General features: G+C 35.9%; 1 protein-coding gene across 1 annotated transcript in view; it reads left to right on the top strand.

Moving 5' to 3' along the window:
• LOC143164716 (connector enhancer of kinase suppressor of ras 2-like) overlaps positions 1–26484 on the top strand; it is a 213896-nt gene that overhangs the window by 107594 nt on the left and 79818 nt on the right. The window contains exons 5-8 of the mRNA XM_076347640.1: positions 2690–2731; positions 7373–7492; positions 19509–19568; positions 24415–24483. Of these exons, the coding sequence (XP_076203755.1) occupies positions 2690–2731; positions 7373–7492; positions 19509–19568; positions 24415–24483 (291 nt within the window). The remainder of the gene's footprint in view (positions 1–2689; positions 2732–7372; positions 7493–19508; positions 19569–24414; positions 24484–26484) is intronic.

Genomic DNA, 26484 nt, shown 5'->3' with positions numbered 1-26484 from the left:
ATGTGCTGTTTGAAGTGTGTAAAACTTGTAGGAGAAACTGCCTTGGGCATTGCCAACCAAACTGACTAATTGAATTCTTCTTTTGTGCTGTAGAAAATAACAGTATGAATACAGAAGAAACATCAAAGGGATACTTGACCATGAAATGCTAATATGAATTCTTCTCTGTGTTCCTTGGCACTCACAATCTTCTGATTTTAACTTTCTTATTCTGTAACAATATTCTTTAAACTGTATTCACTTTAGAAATTAATTTCTCCACAAAAATGCCAATCCTCCAAAATAAACGTGACCCTTAGAGTTGAGGGTGTGACAGTTACCTGTTCTCCAGGCCTGTACCCAGGGCTGAGTGGCTCAGACAGGCTAAAGCTGCTCTGCAGCAGCCTCAGATGGGCTGAGGGACAGGGTCCTCAAAGCAGCACCCAAGGAAGAAGGTTCGAGAGCTGGACACGGCCTCAGTGGATGGGACAGAGCCAAGGATTTGAGCTGCGGGACAAGAGGAGCAGAGATCTGCCAGTTAGCGCATATTTCTCTCACAGAGAGTACCATAGCCTAAGCTGATCATATAGCTAATCTACTTCCAGAGTAAATGGAGTGAGGATGTTGGAATTATTTCATAGGAATTTTAAAGCAATTAACTGTTACTGCTAACGTATTAAGATCCAGGAAAGAAGAAATCTTGAGAACTATAGGGAATCTTAAGTTACTTGAAGGGATCTTTTAGATATATCAGTAAGTTAAATTTTACTTAAAAACTTCTTCAAGGAAAAAAGACAAATAAACAAGACAGGTTTTTTACTTGTCATATCCTCATCCTTAAAAATATGTCCTGAAATCCTTATCTTGCTTTGTAGAAAGCTTTTTCCAATGTGACATAGCATTTGGAGAAGTATTTAGCAATTTCCCAACATACTTTTTTCTGTTATTAACCATTAATTCCCTTAAATGTAAATAATCAGTGCATTATAAACAAGATTCCTATGATAAACAAGGCCCCTGGCGAGGCGAGGATCCCACCCTGCCTGGCCCTCAGTATGTTTTGTGGCGGACTCTTCGTTCCCTCCCTCACAGGGCTCTGGGACTCCCGCCAGTCACAGGGTCAGGGGGTCAGTCTCCTTGAATGCAGGGAGATGCCGGGATACATCAGAAATATTTCCTCCTCAGATTTGGTTACAGAAAAGCACCCCTTTGATGTCAGGTAGGTGTCACAGGCCGGTGCTCTCCGTGTAGGAGTGTGGTGGGCTGCCTCCCTCGGGCGAGTGGTGGAAGGTTCTGGAACTCTGGGGCTGGGGGCAGAGGGAGCCTGGCCGTGGGGGCTGCGGCCCTCGCTGCGGCTGGCCTCAGAGGTGACAAAGTTTTTTGGGGAGTCTATCCTAATCTCACTCTGTGTGGCAAACTTGAGTTTCCTGTATTTTCCTTTTAATTGTATGTTTTGGTAAAATATAGCTTGAGAGCTCGTGTGGTGATTGGGAGTGCTGACTGGCAGGAGAAGGGTGGGGTAGAGCTGCCTCAGTGCACTTGGGCCCTCTCCTGTAGGAAAGGGTTAAATATTGTCTTGCCATGACTGTGTCTTGCTTTATAGAGGATTGTACTGAGGAAATCTTCAAAACATTAAAAGGCAGTAGGTCTCTTCTAGAAATTTGTATGCTTTGTTTCATGAAGGAAAAGTAATATTCTAGCCACTGTAATACCACTAAATCAAAATGCAAGTTAAGGGAGTAATGACTCCTAAGTTATGTAGTGATAAGATTTATTATTCTTAAAATGATAACTAAAATAGGAAAATGACTGCTCTAGAAGTTACAAGTCTTAAGCAAATAAAGAGGTTGATCAGGAATATTGTTTTTCAGGCCTACTTTAAATTCCTTAACAGCAATGTTGTGTAATGGAAAGCTGGGATGGAGTTGTTCTTTCGGAGGCCTTAAGGCAGTAAAACCCCCTGGATATCCCTGGACCAGTGCTCAACATGAGCTAAGCCCATGTCCTTTCTCATCCTTTTTTGGTGTGACTTGTGCCTTCCAAAGTCCAAACCTGGAGCAGTTATGTGAATTCTCCCAAGATACGGGACCACTGCTGCTTCCTGTCCCTTGTGGATGGTGTAGACAGTCAGGGCCTTGAACCAAAGATGGAGTGAACCAAACTGACATTGTGGACACACCACGTTTAACGTCACCATTGTACCTGTTGTCGAAATATTCTCTGTTTGCTCTTCCTTCCCATGCTTTGTAGTAACACAATCTACCTAATGGTAGGTCTGACAACTGTTTGCACCCCGCACAACTTGCAGAACAGCTAGCAAACATTCTGCCTGATTTAAGGCTAGGCAATGTATCTCTTGCTCTGCGCATCATTGAATTTCTGACATGCCAGATTAATTATATTCAATTACTTTTTTCTCACTACCATGAATCTGTCCCCTCTGCCTTACATTTATATTGTTGCTAGTATTGAGCACGAGAGTTTCATGACTGTAAAGGGGAGAATAGATCCCTGAGGTTAACCAGCCACAAGAGAAGTCAAGTTTCATAAGATTGTAAAGTAACCTTTTGGACATGACAAAACCCAAGAGACTATTTGTCTTTACAGGTACTTGTGTAAGAGAGAGTTATCAGCATAAAGCATTCTTTTCTTTCTTAATAGGAAACTTAAAATAATGTGCATTAATTGTTTTTGTTTTACTTTACTACAGGATTGTACAGTGTATGAAACAGAAAATAAAATTCTTCATGTGGTAAGTAATCTAAGTATTCTGCTTTGGTATTCTCTAATCCTACCCCATCCACTTAAATGATTTTTAAAAAAATTAAAGCTGCCATAGGAAAATAAAGTTCCTTACTATTTGACACAACTTCTTATGAATTATATTAGTCGCTAAAAGTTAAAGTTTTCATAAATAAGATCAAATAGTTAAAAAGTTAAAATTTATTTTCAAGACCAGCAAGAGAGAAATATCAGATTACGTGTTTTGTGACCCTCTGGAACTGACTTAGTGCAAGTTAGTTGTGCCTCCTACCAGCCAGTTTAATGACAGTACTCTAAATTTAACACTCCAGAATGTCTTTTTTTTTTTTTTTTTTTTTTTGCATCAATGTAATGAAATGCAAAGACTCTACCCAAACAATATTAATATTTTTTTCACCTAAGATATTGTTTCCAGTTTCTCTGAAGATTGGAGGCTTATGGAAGATGGTGTCATTTGCTTAAGAACCATTCCTACCAAGCCTTTTTACTCTTTCCTAAATTGGAAGTCTCTCAAGTTTAAGGCTTAAGAATCAGCTTTCTTCTGCTATTCCCTAACTTATGCCTGTTTATTTTAGCAGGCAAGGTCAGATACTCCCTCTCACTCTCCCCTTTCACACAGTTCCCTGGAGTAGTGCTCTCTGTTATACCTACAGTTAATTACAAATACATAATTAAAGTTTAGATTGTTTTAGAAGCTTCACAGTACTCTTACTACTGTAATACTCTTACTAGGATTGTTGGTGTGGAATTCCAGCAATGATGGATCCATCAGACCTCGTGCATTACTAACTTCACTGGTTGTCAGACTGAGCACTTTGTGCCTTCAGTACTCAAAAAATCTAATGATGAAAGGGAATGGAAGAATCTTATAGAAAGTTATCAATTAGATATTGGCCTTTAAGTTCACATACTTTATATTCTCCTGGTACTGGCACAGAAAACTTGTACTGACACTGAGATAAAGTTAAAACCTATGGTTAAAGGGAAATCTCAAAGGATTTACAAGTTCAGATAAGCTTTTTACAAGCTCTGACCAAGTGCCTGACTTTTTTTCTTTTTTTTTTTTTTTTAAAAGCCTTTTACACATACTCTGCTTCCAGGGGGGATTAAAAATTTGGCGTAAAACATTGATGTGCTGTTAAATTCAGAAAGCATGCAGTGACTTTTAGAAAAAAGCTTACTATTGCAAACCTGATTCTGAAAAGAACTTCTAAAAGCACCTGAAATCTTCTGGGATTTGGAGTGTGTGTGTGTGTGTGTGTGTGTGTATACACACACACACACACACATATACACACATCTTTTAACCCACAATTCTAACTGCATATGACTTCTAGAAATACATCTTTAGCAGGAATGTTACTTTTTACTTTTCTACCGGTTTTGGATGGAAGCCTGAAAAGGCAGAATAGAAGAGAGAAAAGTTTCATTTTTTAAGTATTCGATAGACTCAGCAGGGAAAGTGTGATGAACTTCAGAGAGCCTGGATCCCCAAGGCAGTAGAACTCACCTTAGCCTGAGCAAAATCACCTGAAACTGCCTGATCCAGAGCATCCCAGCTCTGAGAATCAACCTGTTTATCATTGTACCTCTGGGTGAAGTGAGAAGAATCACGATCTTTCTCACAGCATCTTAAAAATAATAATTACTTCAAGGATACTGAATTCAAGAATAAGCTTTGTAAATTGTTCGTTTCTTTTATGGTCATTTTATTTCTAAAAATAAAAAATAAAATTAAATTAAAATAAGAAAAATAATTGTGATGCTCTAAAGTAAAATTTTACATTTGTAAGAGGTAGGAATCTGTAACTCTTAAACACCACATGGCATTTTGTTTTATTTCTGAAAGATACTAAGAAAGATACACTTAGAAGTAAAGACAGATCTATAAAATTATGACCTATGATTGATTTTCTTCTTTGGTTACTGGAGAGATTCACTGCAGTATGGATTTGTTTGGAAGAGCTCCACACTAGGGCGGCGTGTGCTCAGATGATGTGATTGCAGGTGCATGGTTGCCATTCCCTCACTAGTCATATGATTAGACTGTGTCTACTCTGCAACTCTGGTATTATGGGAAAAGATAAATAATGGAGTGATCTTCAGGATCACTTAAACTGCATGTCTGAGAGTCAGGTTTCTTTTTTTTGGGTGTCTGTTTAGCAAAATGTGGTTATCAGGACTGTGTGATTTCTTTAGACTAATATAGTATACCTATGATAATTAAAAATTACAACCTCCTAGTTGTTCTTTCTCTCAGCAGTAAATACAGATTAATAACTTATATTCATTGTACAGACCCAGCAGTGGCTGCCGTACTAAAAATACTTTTTGTGACGTATAAGTTTGTATGATTTGTTCAAGACTTAGTGGTTTCCTAGAGATTCTGTTCTTGTCATGGCACATTGAGAGAAATATAATAAATGTTTTTTGGGTGTTGGACAGCATGTAAAACTAGAGTTCTTCTGCAACAGGTACTGAATTTCTTGAAGAACCCTTTTTTGTTTGTTTGTTTTGAGATTTTCTTAAGTGAGGTAGCATTGCACCATCTGGAGAGTATGCACTTTGCTTCTCTGTGGTTTTGGAACTAGTACACAAGACTTCGGTCCTTTCTATTTTTTTATGCCAAAAAGACTTCAGCATATGTTAAAGTATCTTCTCATATTGATAGTGCTATATCAAACATTACTTTCTGACCCCGTGCTATTATTCATAAATTCTGCTCAGTTGCTCCCATTTATACTTTTCAGCCTTTGCATTATTTACAACTGGTGTCAGGCCTCTCTCGTATCTGCTGAACTACTTTTAGAGCAAACTGATATTTTTAATTATTCCAATATAATTTTCTCGAATATTTTCCTGGTGCTAAAATCCTACATAGATTTTAATTAACTTTCTGAATCATGGGGAGATCTTAAAGATTCATAAGAGTAAGTTTGATTGAAAACTTCTTTGCTGTTTCTTTCATTCCAAAGTTTATTTACTGAAAAAGTATTGCATGTGACAACTGTAAAGTTAAAACATTCCATCAGAAAGTGGAAAGTGTTGTCTCTGGGATTTAGTCTGCATCTAATCTGTACATATGGTCTTAAACGTTAAGGCATAAGAGAGGGCCTCAGTTTGAAATCATAGCAATATTTTGATATGACAATAATTCAAAAGCTGGATGAAAGCGTATACTCACAGACAGGGTCAACCATCAGTTTGTATGTAGAATAGCAGTACAATACATTTTTTGAGCAAGCCAGTTTCCGTATCTCTGGTGGGAGAAGACGGGACCTAAAGTTTTGTTTACAGGTTCTGGCCCAAAGCTGAAACTGCTAGAAATATTTCTGGGTTTTGGTGACCTTTAGATGCAGTCACGCATACCTGAATGGAAAGCTTTGTATCTTTCAGCTGACATAAAATACAAATGCCACATCTGGTACTCCAGAGCTGTACTTGGATATCCAGATAACCAACTATACAGTGAATGGAAATATAATCTATATATTCAGCCAGTTAATTTATTCATTGTGGCAACTTTATTTGTTTAACTTGTATGTATAGTGTCAAATGAGATATTAGAAATCCTCATGCTTTTGCAAATGCCTGAAATAAAACTTCCCTTAAGGGATTTCACTACTATTTGCTATAATTAGGGAAAATGAGAGTATAGTCCCCAAAGGAAAATAGATGCATACAGCACAACTTCAACCGGAAGACCATTCTGAAATTCACCTAAATGACTGCTTTCAGATGAGGTTCAAATATTTTTAGGCATAGTCTTTTTGAAGAAATGCTTTAAGTAACACATGCAAACTTTGGAATAAATCTTTACACAGGAAGATTCTCTGAGACTACAGATCAGCTCCTTTCTGATCCATAGACTTACTGTTTGCCTTTGATGGATAGGTTTAATCTGTCAGTATCACTGTTACCATCTATGCAATGGGGTTCCTACTTTGAAGGTGTTCATGTGGATTGGCATTAAGATTTTGAGATCTTTAGCTGGAAGGCAGGATAAGACAAAATTATTGCGTAGTTGTAGTGATCTAGAATATCAGTTAAAGTACGTGTTCAAAGATGCATGAAAATTTTACTTCAGGAAATGGATTAACTAAGGCACTTTTCTGCCAGTGTAATTTTTAACAAAGGAAAAATTTTCTAAGTTGTATAACGCAGAATTCACCTAACTATCACTGTTGGTAGGGTTGCTCTCATTATTTGGTAGCCAAAATAGGTTATTAAGTTGGTGTATAAGGCATTTATTTTTTACATATTTCACTCGACTTCCATTGTATTTATAATGACACATTAAAATGACAGATAAGATGAAGTTCATCAGGTTTTTGGTTTGTTTTTTTTAAAGTGCATGTAGTTGGAGTGGAGAAGATAGTTGAGATTACAGATGTTCTCAGTGCACAGTGAAATCTGATCAGAACTGTACGTGCATGTACATTTTCTTGACATTTATGGATATCTTCTGTTCCTTTAACCTCTTGTTCTTGACTTTCATATATCTGTAGTTTTTACAATGCTAAGAAATAAAATTATCTGTTTATTCTTAGGTAGTTCTCAGAATAAGACCTTCTTTGCTAGTAGTTTCAGTTTAATATGAGGAATTGTACTGACTTGTTTTTCTTCGTAGTGTAAAACCTTGTCTGGGATTTGTGACCACATCATTTCGCTCTCATCTGATTCTCTGGTGTCACAGTCAGCACACCTTGAGGTAGTTCATCTCACCAGCATTATGCCCAGTGAGGGTTTGGTAAGTAGCAAAGCAGTTTAAAGTTTAACTGTTAGAGTACAGAATACAAGCCTCAGTTCTTTAAGGTGATTTCTTTCTTTAATTTGTCAAGAAATCAAAATGTATTTTCATGTAGTGTCCTACTATTTCTTTTTTGGTAAGCTGAATCAGATTTCTGGAAGTGGTTTAATTAACTTTTATATAAATAAAGGGATTTTTTTTTTTTTTTTTTTAATTAAAACCTGTTTTGCCTAGGGCTTCACGTGCAACTGGTAACTATATGAGCAGCTAAAGAAAAGTTATAGTCCTTTGATAGCCATATTGCAGTTTTTGGAATGTAGCAAAGTAATCCCCAAATATATACATATACAAATAAAATTAACTAAATTTCATTAATTAATATGCTTTGAAAATTATTACTGGGACGTATGTTTCTTGGGCTTGCATAAAAATAGTTATACACCTCCCTAATGATTCAGTTGAAATAAAACTTTCAGAACTATCATCCCAGAAACAAAATAAATCCCTTATATTCGTAAACTGTTGTTCACTGAGCAGACTAGTTAGGTGTCTTCTGAACATCCCAGCCGCTCTGCATTAGTAATGGATCACACTATTAAAATTTTCTGCAGAGATGATAGTTCAATAATTATTTGGCTACCACTTTTAAGTATTAATGTACTGTTACATTTCTTGGACAAGGGATTTTTGTGAAGTTTTAGGGGTCAGTGGGTAAAGATTTCTGTCTCCCCTCTGTAGTCCCCTACTTTACAACCATTCTGATATTGGTAGGCTATAGGAGGATTGTGCTTGGGAACCTAAGATCCTAATAAAAGCTAGAGTGTAAGGTAGCACTGCAGACACTGGCATGTTCTTGCACGTTCTCCTCACAAGACAGGCTACTTTTCCCAGTACGATCTCTTATACTGTCTTCAGCTGCCTTCTCAGGATTTTTTTTCTTTTTTTTTTTTTTTCCCCTACAAGAGGAGGAATCCAAGAATGTTGTTCCTGGGTTGGAGGAAGCAATTGGAGGAGGAAAAAAGGGGGAAGTGCATAGAGAAATTGGTAGCCATGAGGCTTATCTGCAGAAAATTCCAGAATCGACAAATTAACATACATTTGAGTGTCACTATACATGTTGTGGCATGTTTCTTGTTTGTAATTCAACATGATTTACAGATTTATTTTAAATTTCTGTTAGTTGAGATGTTTTGTATTATTTCAATATCTTACTCTTTGTTCTGACATTGACTAGCAATGAACATCATATGCAAATCCTGTCAAAATTACAAGAGCACAATTATTTTGAGGTATGCATATTAATTTGAGAATGATGTATTTTAATAACATAGGGGGTTTGTATGACTACATAAGTTTACTTTATTCTTAGACTGATTTAGTCAACAAAGAACACTACAACAGCATAAATCACATTTAATTTTAATTCTGTGGCATAACGGATGCTTAGCCCAGTATGTAATCTTGAAGATAGATACAATTTTCTTGCTGTGCTGCTGCATCCCAGTGGCCAGATGAGTTCCCTTTGTGGCCCAGTTTCCCCTCTGGGTCTGATTTCTGAGTTAGTGCAGGGATATCCAGGAAATACCAGGTCAGTATCATTTACAGCTTGTGTAGTATATATGCTGTAAATCTGTCGGTGCTTTCGACTTGCATTAAGACTACTACATCCTGCATGCTAGCAGTCTGGATCTCTGTATAGCTTTCCTTTCTATCCAGAAATGTAATGTATTTCTGCTGGTCTACTTAGAGGAAAGTTCACTGTCAGTGCTGAAGAGAACATGAAGGCAGATAGGATGTATTTTCCTCAGAGATGATGGAGCATATCAAGCAGGGCTTGGCATTGCTAGTGTTTCCCATTCAGTGATAGTGCTAGATGTAGGACAGGGATGTAGGCTGGTGGAGGACAGAAAGAATGCAGCCTGCTTCAAAAATGGCAAGTCCTATAGTGAGCTGAATATTTAATGGTGTGCAGTATTAGGCAGGTGTGTTCCAGGAGTTCTTGGGTATGAATGGTATACTTTCTAAACAGCTTATCATAAAGTGTTGGAGTATGCTTTAAACCTTTAAGGCATGAGTGACCAAGATGAGAGTTGTTGGCTGTATTGTTGTGGCCTGTCATGTGGTCCACACTTTCCTTGGACCACCCTCTTTTCTAATAGAATATCAGGCAGACAGGGCCTGTGCTGTAATAATGCTGTAGACTGGACTCTATCACTGGGTGGAAGAACCATGGTGTAGTTCTCCATCCACAGTGTACCCATAAGTTTATAGCCAACAAAACTGCAGGAAGTGGGCACTGCTGACAAGGGACATGAGACAAATACTGCAATCAAAATTGCCCATCAATTTTTTCTTTTTTTTTTTTTTTAATGAAGTGAAATCACAGTGAATGACTGAGTTTTCTGTGCCTAATTGTGAAGGCCCTGTAACATGTTAGGTTGGAAAGTTCCATATAATTAATTTTGCTGACACTGTGTTCTGTTTAGAAAAAAATATGAAAAAGGACTATAAATGGGAATAAAAGAAAAATCATGTGAAAAGGAAAAGAAAACATTAATCAGAATCAAATATAGAACAGAGTAATGAATGACAAATGGCTTTCTCATGATTGTATAGCAGTTTTTTTCCACAGGATCTCTGCTCCATTCAAGAGAAAAATGAGTGCTATTCACTGAATGGAAAGTATTCAGAGTTCCATTTTTATCCTTATCATTCAGTGTAGAGGTTGAGGTCTTATTTACCACACTTCAGCTTAGCTCTGCATTCCCTTGAGTTACGAATTACATCGTGAGATTTTTTTTTTTTTATATGGACTTACTGAGTGCTTCATAGATGCTAATTAATTCATCCTCGCAACACACTTGTGAAAATGATATTGTAATTTTAGTTTTATAGAGAGGAATCTAATGCACAGAGCAATTTGTGTCAAAATCACCAAAAATCTATTTTTCAGGAGAAGCTTACCGTATAATCTTTCAGAATACTTGTTATTTTTATAGCATAAGTTTAAAATACAGTCTCTCTTGGTTTTAAGTGTAGCTAAGGTTTTCAGAGCTACTGAGAACTCTAGCTTCATACAGGGTTGGCATCTAGAAAATGAACACGATTATTTGCCATTGGTGAATAATGTGTTGTAAATTACTTATTCAGATTTATATAAGAATTCAGTTATCTGGAATGATATTCAGTTGACTTAATTATGAGTCTTTCTCTGTTTTCAAAACTCCATTTGCAGAACTGCTTTTATTATATGCCTTCTAATTTCTTCAACAAATGAGTCAGAGATCCTATTGACATTGCAGAAGCTTACACATAAACTGAATTAATTTGCAGGTCCAAGTCCATACAGTTACTACATGGAGTCAGAACTCCTGCGGGGCCATGTCTGTGTGTTTAATTGTTTAAATAAATTCTGGATCATAAAGCATTTTCACAAAGGGACTATAAGTCATTTGAATGTGTACCTTCAGTTCTAGCATTTTCTAACTTTCTGTCCCTGCTTTTACGAGCTTAATAGTCGTCTCTTTCCTTTTTTTTTCTCTCTAAAGTATCTTCTTTTACAGTCTGCTTTGTTAAAAAATGGTCTTATCTCATGCATTTCCCAGAACACACTCTCTGCTGATAGTTTCATGGCAGTTTGCTGGACAAAAGAATTTGCATTGGAAAGCACACATTTTAGGTTCCATTCCAAGTCCTGATGACTCTGTTTGCATCCTGATCTCTGCAGGCATTTGCTGGCCTCCAGAAACATACTGGGTTTTTTCCTCTCTCTTTCCATTCCTTCCCAAGCTGTACCAGTTGCATATACCAGTCAAATTGCTTCTTCCTTTTCCCTATTTAGCCACTGAATTTTCAGTGGCAAATGCTAAAACACCCTCCATATATTTCCCATTTCATTTTAAAGTAACTTTAAAGATTGTAAAACACTTTTTCTCCTGAATTGTAGTACTAGGTATGGTAATACCATTTACATCTGAAGTGTACTGCATGATCAGTCTGAGTAAGATATCTGGAAGGCAAAACTTTGTTTCAAACTACCAATTTGACAAACTTGAAATAAACTCCTGTACTAAAAAAGTATTAGACTGTGAGAACCACTGTCAGTTCTGACCATACTGACAGGAAGAGAGCATGCATACATAAGGTTTTATGATATAGAATAAAATAACTTTAACTTTGTGATTTAAGAAAATTCCCTTCCTTGGCTTTTAGTTTTTCAATTCTTTGAGTTATTTATATTGCCAGTTGTAGCATGACAAAGGAAATTGAATCATTTTTATACTTACAAATGCTTTTTACAAACTACTTTCCTTTCTGCTTAGAGAAAGATAGGTTTCCATTCCATTGCATTGCATGGTAAACGTCCTTTTGAAGTTACAATAACTTGTAGTAAATGAAACTACGGTATTATTTTAGCCTGGAGAAAAGGAGGCTGAGGGGAGACCTCATCGCTCTCTACAACTACCTGAAAGGAGGTTGTAGCGAGGTGGGTGTCGGTCTCTTCTCCCAAGTAACTAGTGATAGGACGAGAGGAAATGGCCTCAAGTTGCACCAGGGGAGGTTTAGATTGGACGTGAGGAAAAATTTCTTTACTGAAAGAGTGGATAAACATTGGAACAGGCTGCCCAGGGAAGTGGTGGAGTCCCCATCCCTGGAGGTATTTAAAAGACGTGTAGATGAGGTGCTTAGGGACATGGTTCAGTGGGCATGGTGGTGTTGGGTCGATGGTTGGACTCGATGATCTTCGAGGTCTTTTCCAACCTTAATGATTCTATGATTCTATGATTTTAATTTTTGGACACTGCTCAGTACAAGGCAAGATTTTCCTCAAAAATGTGATATTTGAAAAATCTACTCCCCCGGAATTTATGTTTCAAAAGTCCGTAGACCAAGTTCTGCATTTAGGAGTCCCAGAATTTCTGTTTAGTGATTAAGCAAAGCTGGTGCAGCAGCACCCGCTTTAAATTTCTCGGCTTGATGGACCCGGCATAAGCAATAGGCCCTTGCGACAAGAGTTTGTGTTACTATTTGCAGGGGAAGAGATGCAGCCCTAAGCTTGCTACTAAGTCCTTGAGGGTGAGGGTAGATGAAATGCTATGTGAACCTTACTATTAACTAGCTCAGACTAAGTCCAGGGCCAGCTTTGGAGCAGTTCTGCAGTCAGATAAACAAAGGCAGGCAAAGGGAAGCAGTGTTTTAAGTGAGATGATAGATATGGAGACCATCCATAAGATAAGAGCATGGAGGGTTTTTTGAAATTTAGGGTTTTTTTCCTCCTACTACTCTTGGATGATCAGAGATTGTCAGTAGTGGAAGATTTTTTTTGTATTAGAACCAGTATTATTTTATTATTTTTTTTATCTTCTGAACTTGATGTGCTGTACATATATTTAAAGATACTTCTGCATAACATGCAACTTTAATCTTCTTTGAGATTAATGATTACTCTTAAGCAGGAGATTCTAAACAGGCAGGCTGTTGGGTTTTTACTGTTTGTTTTTGTATCTTCTGATGTCTGAGGAATGTTTTGCTGGAATGCAGTATCACTTTTATTCCTCTTCCTTTCACTTTTTTTTTTGTTGTTTTCTCTTGTGTCTGAACTTCCTACTGCTGATAGAAACAGTGTAATCTGTCACACTTTAATTAAGATATACACTGCTTACATTCACAGCATTGTTAATTTTTCTGCAGAGGGAACTTTTTCTGTTTCATTTAAAAATTTAAGGGAAGCAAAGATTGTGGGAATAAACATTTTTATAAGACCAGCTCTGTATTATTGGAGGAAAAAAAAAAAAAAACCAAACAAAAAAACCAGATGAGCTGTCAGATGCAAAGACCCTTCTTTATTAAGGATTATTCACCTATCTAATGTACAGCTACCCTTTCAAAAATAGTATTTCTCTTTATGTGGAATTTGTAATTTAAGGTGATGGAAGCCAATCTTTTCCATTTTTTCAAGAAAGGAATTGCAAGAGAATGCAAGAACAAAAAGTAGAATATGAAGGCAGCTTTTTTTGTGGAAATACACATGACTGTCCTAAAACTGTTAGGGTGTTAATCTAATTATTTCAGATTATTTTTAAAGGCTTACAGAAACTTGACAAAGTTCCATCATGCTTGACATAGAAAGGTTCTCATAGCCTAACTTTTTTGTTGTCCATGGGTTACTATTTAGGTAGGATTTAGTAAAAGAATTATAAGAAAGAAGAATAAACTCTCTTTTGAGTAAGATAGTTTAGATAAATACATAGAGCTGTTGTTATGCTATGTAGTAGCAAAGAAATTTATATGTCTCTGTCCAAATTTGACAGTTAAAACAAGGTTAAAGTACCATTTTATGTTTGGGGCAAAAGATCAAGGGGTGTAGCAGTTCCCTAGTAGTTTGTAGCATTACAAATCTGCATCTTCACTATTGATGCTTCATTGTGTTATAAAAGTAGAGCCAGCAGTCTTCTCTCTGTAGAATTGCTGTTGAGACACATAGACCATTTTACTGTAGTTTTAAATACCTGAATTTTCCATGCAGAAGTATTTTGTCATATTCCAGCAAAGAAGTGGTATGAAAACATGAATCATCTGATAATAGGTCATTGTTACCCAAAAAAGAATAGTGGCCTACAGTTGGAAGTGTTGGAAGTATGAGCCAGAAATGCTCATACTAAGAGAGTTTAGTGTCATTGGGAAATTCAGAGCTCTTCAAATATTGTCTGAAATATCCATGGATTAACCTGGGAATAGTTGTTGACACTTAAAAATATACTGTTGTCATTATATCCTGGTTAATTAACCAGATGACTCTGCAAGAAATTTTTCAAGGAAATTCCATTTATAACTGGAAACACCGTTTTCTGGGGAATAGTCTCTTTAAAACAGGATTTTAAATGGCTGATTCCTTCCCATATGTTTTCGAAGGTCAGATTTTAATTAAAAACCTTTAAGTCACTCTCTCATTAGGGGACAGTGATAGAGTTACTCAGGAACAGTCAGCTTCTTGATAAAACAGCCTGTGAAACATTTCCTTGTTCTGTAGCACCTCTCATATATTAGTAAAATTCTTTGGAGTTTCATATCTGATATATCACAGTTATTAAAGAGCAACTATTTATTTCTAATCCCCTAACTGTTGACTAGTCTGAGCCATCTTCACAGAGTGAATGAGAATACTCAACTCTTGCCCAGAGATAAGCGGTATAGTTTGTCATTCTTCTGTGCTCTAAGATCATTGGTGGGATTCAAGAAGAAACTAGAATCAGAATAAAGACCCATTCTTTAAAAAACAGGAGAGAAGTCATTTTGGAAATGGAGTCCAGTGAAATTCTGCTCGGAAGGGCAGAAAACAGACCAAAAGAGGACAGAAGATTGGGAATTGAGGAGGAGATGACTGAGTTAGTTGGGTAGAAAGATGGATGTGATAGTGAAGGATACGGTAGGAAAGCCCTGGAACTGGTTAGACAAGGAGAATGGATCTTCATGAGCCAGAAGAGCGGGAAGAAAGGAAGACAGCTGGGTGGAGAGGGCAACAACTGAAAGTGGAAGGAAAGAGGTAGGAGAAACCTTTACAGCAGGACTCAGTTGTGTAGATGTAGATGTCTGGTACCGTTTTAGATGCCTATCTTTCAGTTGCCACTCCAGAAGGTTCTCTGTCATATCTGCAAAACCTATGCATATCCACTAAACCTATGCATATCCTTGCTTACTTTGAAGTGACTAAATATTCCTGGGATATCACTGTTTAAGTAGATGAGTTCCATCCCTTCTGTCTGGGTACTGATTCTGGGACTGAATGCGTGGAGGAAAAAGCTTGTGGGAAGATTGGGTTTGGGGCACTGAATGCAGAAGGAGAGACTAGAGCTGATGGGCAAGGGGAGAAGCAGCTTGTGTTATGGAGACTAAATGGACAAGAAAACTTATTTGAGAGGGATAGCCATTCATGTTGAAGAGGAAGGACCAGAAGACAGAGGGAGGTGGGAGACAACAGGAAAAGAAGCCACTTCCCACTGAAAGTTTCCCACCCAGAGCCTAGGATGGATTCCAGGATTCGAAAGTTCCCTCGTTTATGTGGTTTTTGTCTGTGAAACCCACTGACAAAACATTCTTCTTATTTAGTCTTAGCCTGATGGTTTTGCTATTTTACTTTGACAGCTCATATGGCTGAAATCTGTGAAATAGTTTGAAAGCAGTTTGTGTAAAGAGTTACATAGGAATAATTAGCTTACAAGAGTATATCTTCATTTCCATCAGATTTTATAACAAAAGTTAATAGGATCAAAATAGTGGATATGTGGATCGTCTTTTAATAAATTAGTTTACAAGTTAATTAAAGATTATGCCTATGTAAAAATACATTATGAAAGAAGAATAAGACTCTCTTGAATATGCTGAATCAATATGACTGCTTTAAGCCACAGGTAAAATAGAAAGTAATTGTAAACAAAATAACTATTTCTAATAGTTCCAGAAGTGTTAGCAGTTGTCACAACAGGATCTACTTAGTTATTCATATCTGGGCTTGGGAAAAAGAGGCTTGCTGCTTCAATTCTTCAACTGCAGTATTAAATCGGTATTTGCCTGGAACTTGTTATCTGACAGAAAATTTTTCAGAATGTATTTCCATTTTTTTTTTTTTAGGCTTATTAACCATAAAAAATGCTTATATTAGTGGAAACAGAATGAAACAATGATGAACAAAAAGATAGCCAATAGCCCATTAAATTGAAAGCAAGGTCCAGCTCTTTTGCCTAATTCAGACTGTGAATACCTGCATGCTTTTTCTGGGTTCACAGAATTAACAGCTCTCTAAATGACTAAGTTTTGCAATTTTGGACATTTCTTATAAGCCAGAGTAGATTATTTTCATTTTTCACTGGAAGTTTGATGAAAGTGATCCCCTTAACGCCTTTCATTTATATCAATAAACTACTGTGTGTATGTGTGTGTATATATATGAGCAATTTAAACTTTTGAGGGCTTCTGCTAATCTGTGCCAGTATTGCTTAAAATATGCCTGGAGATTCTAGTCTTTCTCTTTACAAATACTGATTTTGAAAAGGAAAATGAGGATGGGGGTGGGGATGAAGCACATTGACACAGATTGTCCTTTAGAAACAATACTTTTCTAAGTGTCAGTGTCTTTTCACGTAGAAGGATAAATTGTCCTTTAAAAATCTTCCTACCACAGAAAGCAACTGAGAGCTGGATTGAACTGTACACACTGTGTTACACACTGCATTATCTGTTGTAAAAGGATAGGCAAGTGCTGACAGCATATCAAGGACAAGGGTGTTTTAGGGAAAAATGTTTACAGGGTTGGAAAGAGTGATTTGAAGAAGGGAACATACCTGGTCTCTAGAACAGATGACATAGACTAAATAAAGCTGTTTTCAGAATTGATGTATGGTTTTTACGGGGTTCTTTTTAAGAATACTTTCAATCTTGTTTTGAGTATTATACTCAGAACTTTTTCCTGAGTGGAAAAATATCTTTGGAGCTATTATTTTATATATGATAGATATGTAAAATATATATATGTAATATATATCTATTTTATATAAAATACCTTGCATTCTGAAATATAGAAAATAAAAAATGAATATAAAAATTTTTATATTTTTTAGATAGAATGTAATCTTTCAAGGTTTTCAGTTAACACAGATATGTCAAGGAGATACAGTGCCACTAATGGTCAACAAGAAACGAGCTGTATCATTATTTTTCTTTTGGGAAAACAAGGATGAAAGCTCTATCTAGGATAATTTGAAGGCTATGAGTCATTCACTAAAATTGTTTATTTTTATATTTTTTGTTCTTAAAGTTTAATAGCTAAGATGAAAGAGCAGATAGCAAAATGTAGGGTAATTCTTAGTGATTAGTCAGGTTTTATGTCTCTCAGGTGGCATATGTTAAGAGATAAAATTGTAATTTGATTTTTTCCAAAAATACACATAGCTTAACAAGAGGCTAAGAACTTTATGAAGAAATATGTGATAAAATTTAGTGAAAAGTTTAGCACTATGTTCTGTTTTGGCCTTAAAATCTTAGTCTGTTGGTTTGTTAAGCGGGGAATGAATCTTGTCAAAACAAGAAGGGTATTAGAACTGTGATATTAAATTTGATATTAGAAGTGTGGCTGGAAATGTGTTACTGAAGTCTACTATGTGTTAGAATAACAGACTTCTGTGATGGATGCAGCAATGTTGTGTAACATTCCGGCTAAAAGTTCACTGGGGAAATCCAGCGTAACACATATTAGATGGATTTAAATATCTATTTAAGATTTTTAATGGAGACTCAATGTCCCATTCTCAATGAGAACCTTCAGGGTTTTTCATGATCTAGTGTTCTTGTTTATGGCTTTCAGCTGGCAAAGAGAATCAGATGTTTGTCAGTAACAGTTGAAGGTACTACAGAGACAATAAAATAGTGAACACTGATAAAATTAAGCCAACTGTATAGAAGGAAATAGTGGAAGACTCCCCAGAAACTTCTTTCTTCCAACTAACCACATTTTCTGAAAGTGATTTCAGACTTCCAAGACTTAATTTGGACATCTTTGTTATTTACAAACGAAATAACTTATAAAGCAGTCTCATTTAAGAGAACAAGTAGTCATGGTGAGTAAAATCTAAAATGGAGTTTCCTATGCAGCAGAGTTAAGCGATCTTATCAGTTTTAGCCAGTCTTTACTTCTAAGACTTAAAAAGAGTTAAAACTTGATGAAATGGAATTAGTTTACATTAACGTAGAAGTCACATTTTCTCATGATGAAAAATCAAAGCAGCCCCACCTAGAGCAGGTTGCTCAGGGCCTCATCCAGTCAAGTTTTGATCATCTCCAAGTCAGAGATTCCACAGCTTTGCCAACCTGTTCCAGCGTTTTATCATCTTTATGGTAAAATTGAAGGGGGGGGGGGAAGAAAAATCTTTTTTTTTTTTTTTTTTTTAACTGAGTTCCAACTTGTGTCCCTTGCTTCTCATCCTCCTACTGTGCACTTTCAAGAAGAGTTTGGCTCCATCTTCTCTATTCTTCTACCCTTCCAATTTAGGCAGTTGTAGAGAGCAATATGATCTTACCTTCGTAGTATTTTTACGTTTGGGATTTTTTTTTTTTTTTTTGGGTGTCTGTGTTTGTGTAAACACCTAGCCTGAAGATCTTCACTAGTGTTCAGGAATCTTGAAATTGGCTTCTGTGAACAAAACGTTCTTTCTTATTGCTGGGGGCTCTAAACTTCCATTTTGACAGCACAAGGTGATACAGAATTATTGAAAGGATAATAAATCAGCAGTACAATGTACCAATTAGATTAATTAGATTTCAAAATTTGATGGATAACCATATTATATGGAGAGATGTGAAGCTATGACCTTACTCCTGGGAGGCAAGAATACAAGCAATTGAATCTCACTGACATTTAAGCCTCTGTGTGTGTGTACAGCGAGATAGATACCTACTTGGGTTGTCTCTCTGTATCTTGTCAATTGCCTCCTTGAAGCAGAATTCTCGCCGGACTAATTACAAAGCTCCTGTTAGTTCACCAAGCTCATTTTTCTCCAGAAATTGGCAATATAAGCACTGGCTCATGTCTTTTCTGAGTTAGGCTATGGTTTCATTTTTATTGAATCAGTAACTCTGAAGATGGGGCATTTAAGTTTAAAGACTATTTCTGTTCGTGGTTTCAGTTTTGATACTTCTTTTATGTCACTAGTCCTAAAAAGAGGTCATGTTAAATATTTCAAATACTGAATAAGAACAAGCTTTTATGCTGATGCTCAGTGTTGAATTCTGTCCAAAACTTTGGAATTTAAAAAAACCATTAAGTGAGAAAACTATGCTGTTTATAATGGGTCTTGATACATATTTGTTTAACTTAGATTTGCAAATGTTAATTGACCATGGTTCCTTCCAGTCTGTTCAAATGTTACGGTCCTTAAACTGGAATAAACATACTATTTTAATTATCGTGCAAACATCATTTATTTGTTTCCTACAAATACTAATTACCTCTCTTGCTCTTTTTCAGGGAATGTATATCAAATCAACATATGATGGACTACATGTAATCACAGGAACAACTGAAAATGTAAGCTTCTTTATTCTAAAAGACTTTTATCATGCATACAAGTATGTTCTGTATGTTCTATCTGCAGTGCATTTTGTAATATGAAAACTTGCTTTAAATCAAGCCACTCTTTATTAATACTTTTTTCTTTATCTCTTCTGTACGTATTTCATATCACCTTTGTAAAAACTTGGAACCCTTGAAAATAGACATAGAAAAATATCTATGATGAAGTGACTAATAACTAATATAATAAAATGAAAATCTTGAACTTCTGTCCTCAATGGTTCTTCCAATACACTTTTCTAATAGTGTTCATGTATATGTTCTCTCTGGCACAAAAGAATTTTCCTTTATCTTAAGTAAATTTTTCTCACGTAAGGGCATCATCATTAGTCTAAAATAATATCTGTTGTATTTAATTTTTGTTCTCTACTTTAGATAAATCAGAACATAGGACAGTTCAGGTTCATATAAAAAAAGAACTATTTTTCTGTCAACAGAACAGTAGAAATAATATAATAGGGAAAACAAATCTGTCTCAGGTGTTTATATTGACCAGAGTAGTCACAAAATTGCAGAGTTACTGATAAGCGTAGTTGTCATCTGAGCAGCCCTTAATATGTACAGTCAGATTACTTTATGCGTGAGCAAATATTGTCATACAGTGATGAATACTTTTTTGTTAAGTTCTTTGTTTTCTTCTTAAAATGGACAGTAATTTTTTTGTGATTTTTTTTTTGTTCTAATTACCAAATTAATTTTAAAAGAATGTTAGAAAAATTAGACTTCTGGAGATGATGTCTGCCCTAGGATTGACTCACAGAAAATGAGTAGCTTCTGTATGTTTAAGGAATTCAGTAAAATAGATTGTAAAATAATAAATTTTAAAATAGTTGCAATATCAGCAGTATGGGTGGATGTAAAAGACATGGGTAATGGAGGAAGATAACTTAAGATATTATATTCGATATCAGACAGGTTATAGAATAATCTTTGATAAACCAGAAAGTTTTCAAAGCTAGCAGTAATTACTGGCAGGACTATCACTAAGAAGGGAGAAACTGTGGAAAGGAGCAAACAGATTTTGGTACAGGAAGAGAAGGGGACGGATGATTTGACAATGTTAAAAAAACAAGTTAGTTAACAATCCAAATGACTATTGTGTGAGGATGTATGAAAAGTTCTTTTATGAAAATAACCATTCCTGAAGGAATTGTATTAGGACAAGTTAAGCACCATTGCATTTTCATATTTTCCATCATCTGTAGTAAAAATACAGAAGAGACCAAGAAAAATGTATTAATTATTGTTTTCATTGTAGTCCCAGAAGTTTTAGGCAAATCTGAACCAAAAGCACACAGAAATGCTGCAGCACATAAATCAGTATGACTGATCACAGAAAAACTAGTGACAAGAGTAACGAAGTAGCTTCTAAATATCCTTCTTGTTACTTCACTTGCAATTCATAATTATAAATTTGAAAAAAATAAATTGATTTCAACTGCTGCAATCTAATTACTATGACAGACTTCATAATAGGACCCATCCCTTCTGTATTTCATATAGTGTTTTAGTCACACTGTATTCATTTAGTCTTGGATCTATTTAACAGCGTATACTGGATAAATTACAAGTTTAGGTTCTATAAAGCTAATATTGAAATTATGTAATGCTGACACCCAAGGAACATAAAATTAGTACTGTGCAGCTAGCCAAAGATGTAAATACTTGCTGGTATACATCAGTGGTATGCTGGTCCATATGAGTGAGCTTCATATGTGGTATTTTGTTCTGCTTGGTTTATATATGTTGAGAGTATTACATCATACAGTTTTTGTTACTCAGTTTTTAGACAGTGGAAACCCATGGAAAGCCTGATGATTTGTGTGTCACACTTTGTGAAGACAAGTCTAATGCAAATTAAACTTAAAATTTGTTTTCTTGTTTGTATTAACACCATTGGCAGCATTTAGAAGTCTTAAAATAACTATATGTGTATCTTGGGTCCTGAAACTTATGAATGATCCATCTTGATTATGTTGCAACAGATTTTGTTCATAGATTGAATTACTTATGCTATAATTAATCCACTTTTTTACTGTAATTCTAATTCATTTTAGAAATATACTGCGGTTTGTAGGGAAAATATTTATATATTTGAAATTCACAAGAGGACTTAATTGCTGGCCACTAAAATTTTTATTTTTATTTTGACTAAACTTTAGATGTCAAAATTTTTTGATAAGACAACACCATAAGAAGTTGCTTTTTTGTTTTTGCTAAAAGTGTAATCACATGTGCAGATAAACCAGCTTCAAAGACCTTTAATTTCTGGCATTTCAGCAAGTTGATTTTTCATTCCTTTTGAAGGGATAATTAACCTCAGAAGTAGTGCTTAATTTTAAAAGATAATAAGTGCTCAGCTTCATCAAAGTCAGGAAAGGAGCTAAAAAGAGAAAGAACCATGCCTTTGCTTTTCTAACTAACGTCAACTGAAGTTAAACATTATGAATGGTGGTGTTTACTTCAGTTTCCTGCTTACCTTTCATTTACTGTTTAAAGCAATCAAGTTTGTATTCACATTGAATTCCAGAAATATCTTTCTGTTACATGTTTAGTCCTGTGCAAAAGAGCAGTCTGCCAAAGTTCTGCAAGTTTCCACTAAAAGGAGAAAGTGATACTGGAGCCAGGTAGTTCTTCACACCATCCTATAAAGTATGTAGGTAAAATCCTGTTTATTTAGTGCAGAAGGACTCAGATGGCAGGAGTTGATATCTGGCTGTAATGACCAGGTAGTTTAGCTCAAGGGCTGGCCCACTACAGGAGACACAGAAGCCCTTATGAAAGAACAAGCAGAGATCAAACCTGTGAGGAGTTGGAACATAGCTTGTGTTGGGGAGGTTGGGCAGAGCAAGGTTAGGAATGACGAGCAAGTAGTTGGCTGAAGGTAAAAGCTATGCTTGAAATAGCACCTATAACACACTTGGAATCACTGTGTCAAATATTAGCTATTTGTTCTATTGGCTTGTTTTTTCTGACTGAATAATTAATCATGTCTCCTCCTACTCTCCGGCAGCTGTGTAGACTGAAGAATCTATTGATAGGTCAGCAGGTGCTGACTATTGGAGGGTGACTTGACCTCCTCATAGATGAGTCTCTTTGGCACTTTTTTCAGAGTAATTGCAGTCATTTTCTTCCCAGTGGCCATCTGGGGTTTTGTTGTATTTTTTCCTCTTGTCTTTGTTCCTTTTATTTGTTTATCTTATGTTTTTAATCTCCATCCACAAAAGGGATGGAAATGATGGGTGGGATTTGTGGTTGGTGAAGACTGTCCAGCTGAAGAGCTCTTGCCTGTTTCCTGGAAGTCTTGATTGGTATGCAGTGAGGTCATGAATATAAGCTCCTACAAGTCACCTTTCATTCAGATAAATCTTTTCCTTCTTTGCACTTATACCTGGCTCTTGTGCCATGGGCAATTTATGTTATAGGCTGGCTCCAAAAGACATCCAGGAACTGAACTAAGTTTTGATAACATAACTCCTTTTCTGTGAAGAACTTCTTCAACAGCATTAGAGGTAGATCACTCTCTGTAGCTGCAAGTGGCTCTTTTTCTGCCTTTCTTAGCAGTCTGCTTTTTGGACAGGGAACCTGAACTGTTACTCGAAGAGTATTTTGCTTTAAATGTTTCTGCATTGTTTGAGATGGGACAATCTGTCCTCTCCTCTCTCTGACTCCACATCTAACAAGTAGAGTAAACATTCAACCTTGTCCAAGTCTCCTGGCTGGTCTACTTCCTTAATAGCTAACTTCCACTGTGATTTGTTTCTCAAGATGATGTCTCAGCTCTTTAATTCTTTTCTGATTATTTTCTCTTGAATTTCAAGTTGGTGTACTCTGTGTCAGTAGAACACTCTTGTAAGCTAGTGCACAATGCAAGTAAGTTGCCGTGAATTCTCAATTCTCTACACCTGAGTATGACTGCTGATTTCCTGCATGCCTTACAGATTTGCCTTACAGATTTAAGATCTGGTCTCATTGAAGCATTTAAAAATGGTTTGCTAAATAGCAGTTGACCATGTTCAACTAGCTTTTCAATGGGTTTTAATCCATTTTAACATGATCAGAAGCAGCTATATTTAGGATAAGAGTTTTTCAGCTCAGCGATCCCAAAATTATGTGAATGGTATATATGGAATACTGTATGTGTCTGTGTATATGTATGTATATATGTGTGTGTATGTATATATACTTATATAACAAAAATCTCCTGAAGAGCTAGTCTGTCACTGACATTGTCCATTAGTAAATTACCACTTCTGTGTTCAAATGGTTAATCTAGTGCTGTCTTGGAAGTGCTGGAGCTGTAGTGTATTTGCAGAGAATCTTCAGTGCACTTAAGCAGTAGAACTGCTATATAAAGGACTATGAGACCTGCTTTTCTGTTACATGCGTGGTTGGTCCAGCCCTGTCCCTGACCATGCAGTAAGCTCAGTATTTGTTGACTTAACAGATTTACGTCTGTGTGATGTAATTTCACTTGGTGTATTCCCAGCAAGGTTGTGATGGCTCATACTCCCCACAGAGACATAAAGAATCTAGAATAGTTCAACCAGTCAAAAAGGCTGTTCATCACCAATGGAAATGGGATTCTAGATTACTTCAACAAATTGCTAGCTGTAACCAGGAAAAACATAGTTCCTTATAAATACAGGTTTTATAAATATGACCAATTACTGTTATTTGATAACAATAATACTTCTTTGGGCACAGCTTGCTTGCCTCCTTCAACATTGTTTTAATTCCTGCTCTTTCCTTCCCCCTGCACACCCTCCATGTAAAGTTCATTATTATCTTTTGTCCTTAGTCTCCTGCTGACCAGTGTAAGAAAATCCACGCTGGTGATGAGGTGATCCAGGTCAACCATCAAACCGTGGTAAGTATTTTGGAAATTCTGCTCTGCAGACTTTGCCTATTCCCACTGCTAAAAAGGTAATAATTCTTCTTAGAAGATAACTTTGCCAAACTAGATTATTATTTATGTCTTTTAAAATATCATAACCACTGCTTATGCTTAATAAGAAAAGGCACAAGTTGTGTCAGTAACCAGCCCAGAAGGATTAAGCCAAATTTACATTTTCCACAGCTGCTGTTCAACATCATACTCTTTCTATAAGTAGATCCCAGAATATTTCATTGCAGTTCTTAGACTTCTCATTGTGGATATGCCAGCTAGTTTAACTTTTTGTCTTAAACAGAATTTTGCATTCTGTTTAATACAGGATTCAGATTAAAAATGCAGAAGTGCTGTAACAGCCATATATTCTGAATCTGTTGGGGGGGGAAAAATCATAAAGACAATTAAAGTGTTGATAGAAATCTGTTGGATTTTACTTTTGTGCATTCTTGCACGCAGATTTATTTTTAAACAGATGAGCCGTTTTATGAAGTTAATGAAACTATTAATCTGTTAAAATCACATAAGCATGTGTATGCACAAGTGTATGCTGAGCCTAAGGTATTGTAGTACATGATTTGCATACATTTAAACATGCCTACCATTGCATTTCTTTCACAGCTGTATGTTGTATTGTGTAACTGCGTGTATATAAAACTACATTTTGTTTTATGTAGAAATGCAGGAATAATATGTTTCTGCAGCATTCATAGAATTGTATCCTGACTTAAAACACACTTGACTTCACTGAAGAATTAATAATTTTATTTTTTTAGATTAAATTATTTGCAATTGAGCTCTAAAAGCCTATCAGAGTGTCTATCTAAAAGCCTATCAGAGCCTCATCCAAGTTTGAATTATTAGATTTTTCTTCCTATTTTGTGAGGGCACAAGCTGCTGCCTTCTAACTGATGTTAGTTCCAATGTTGATGGTTACTGAAAAAAATGCAGTCAAATTTTGTCCCAGTACTATCTTAAGTTATAGAGACTGTCCCTTTTAGAAAAAATAAAACTGTATGTTGCAGAAGAATGGAAGCAGTGTTGCTGGAACTATAAGTGAAAGGAACACTTGTATTTTTTATTTATTAGGCATGAGTAGCATTGTGACAATGATGATAACTTCCTAAAGTGCTTATAATTTAGCCATTTAACTTTGTCTTGCTGAACTCCATCTCCAAACACCGCAGCAGCAAAATTAAGAAATCTCTTTCTGTCTGTCATTTGTGTGAGGTGGGAAGATGAAAGTCTGACTATTAAAATCTTATGATTAGAGAACAAATATTTTCTCTTGAAAAGAAGTATAACTTATTAATTTATACTTTAAATGTTAATGCAACATGCAGCTCATCTATATTAGGTTCTATGAGTTGTCATAGTTACAAGTTGAAATATGCATTAGACTGGCTTTCTCTGTCAAACATACTCTTCAAGGGGCAAACCTGATTTAATCTTTACTCCCACAGGTGAAATTCCCTCATTCAACTACTCAAGAATTGGCTTTCTGGATAGCAATTCTTTCCACAACAGGCCCAAGACTTGTAATCCCTTTCCAGCTAAGGGCACAGTACCAACAGCTGAGTCAAGTGGCATATAATACCTTTTTTTTTTTAAAAAAAAAACACTTAATTATTCATTCTGAAGTTTATAACAAGCTAAGAAAAGAGATAAATGGCAAGCTGTTTCTTTCAGAAATTTATTCTTCCTTTGAAATGGTTGAGAAAGTCTCACTCTGTCTTCACGGTGACTTTGGAAAATCAGACAGTAATATTGTTTGCATGTTTCAGAGGTACATGTCCAACCCTCTTCCCCTCATGGATTGGAAGTTTTAATGTTTTAAGTCTCCCTTTGATCTTCAAGTGTGCCCTTTAAGTCAAGTCACTTCTGGTACGTCTTGCTGCAAACTACAAACTATAATTAGCTGTGTTTCTTCTTCACCCAAGTTATTGCAAGTTGTGATGATCAATATCATGTTTATAATTA

The sequence above is a fragment of the Aptenodytes patagonicus genome, chromosome 9, assembly GCF_965638725.1.
Source record: "Aptenodytes patagonicus chromosome 9, bAptPat1.pri.cur, whole genome shotgun sequence".
Classification (NCBI taxonomy): domain Eukaryota; kingdom Metazoa; phylum Chordata; class Aves; order Sphenisciformes; family Spheniscidae; genus Aptenodytes; species Aptenodytes patagonicus.
Note: the sequence above shows the minus strand (reverse complement) of the source record. Positions and strands in the feature narration are given on the sequence as shown.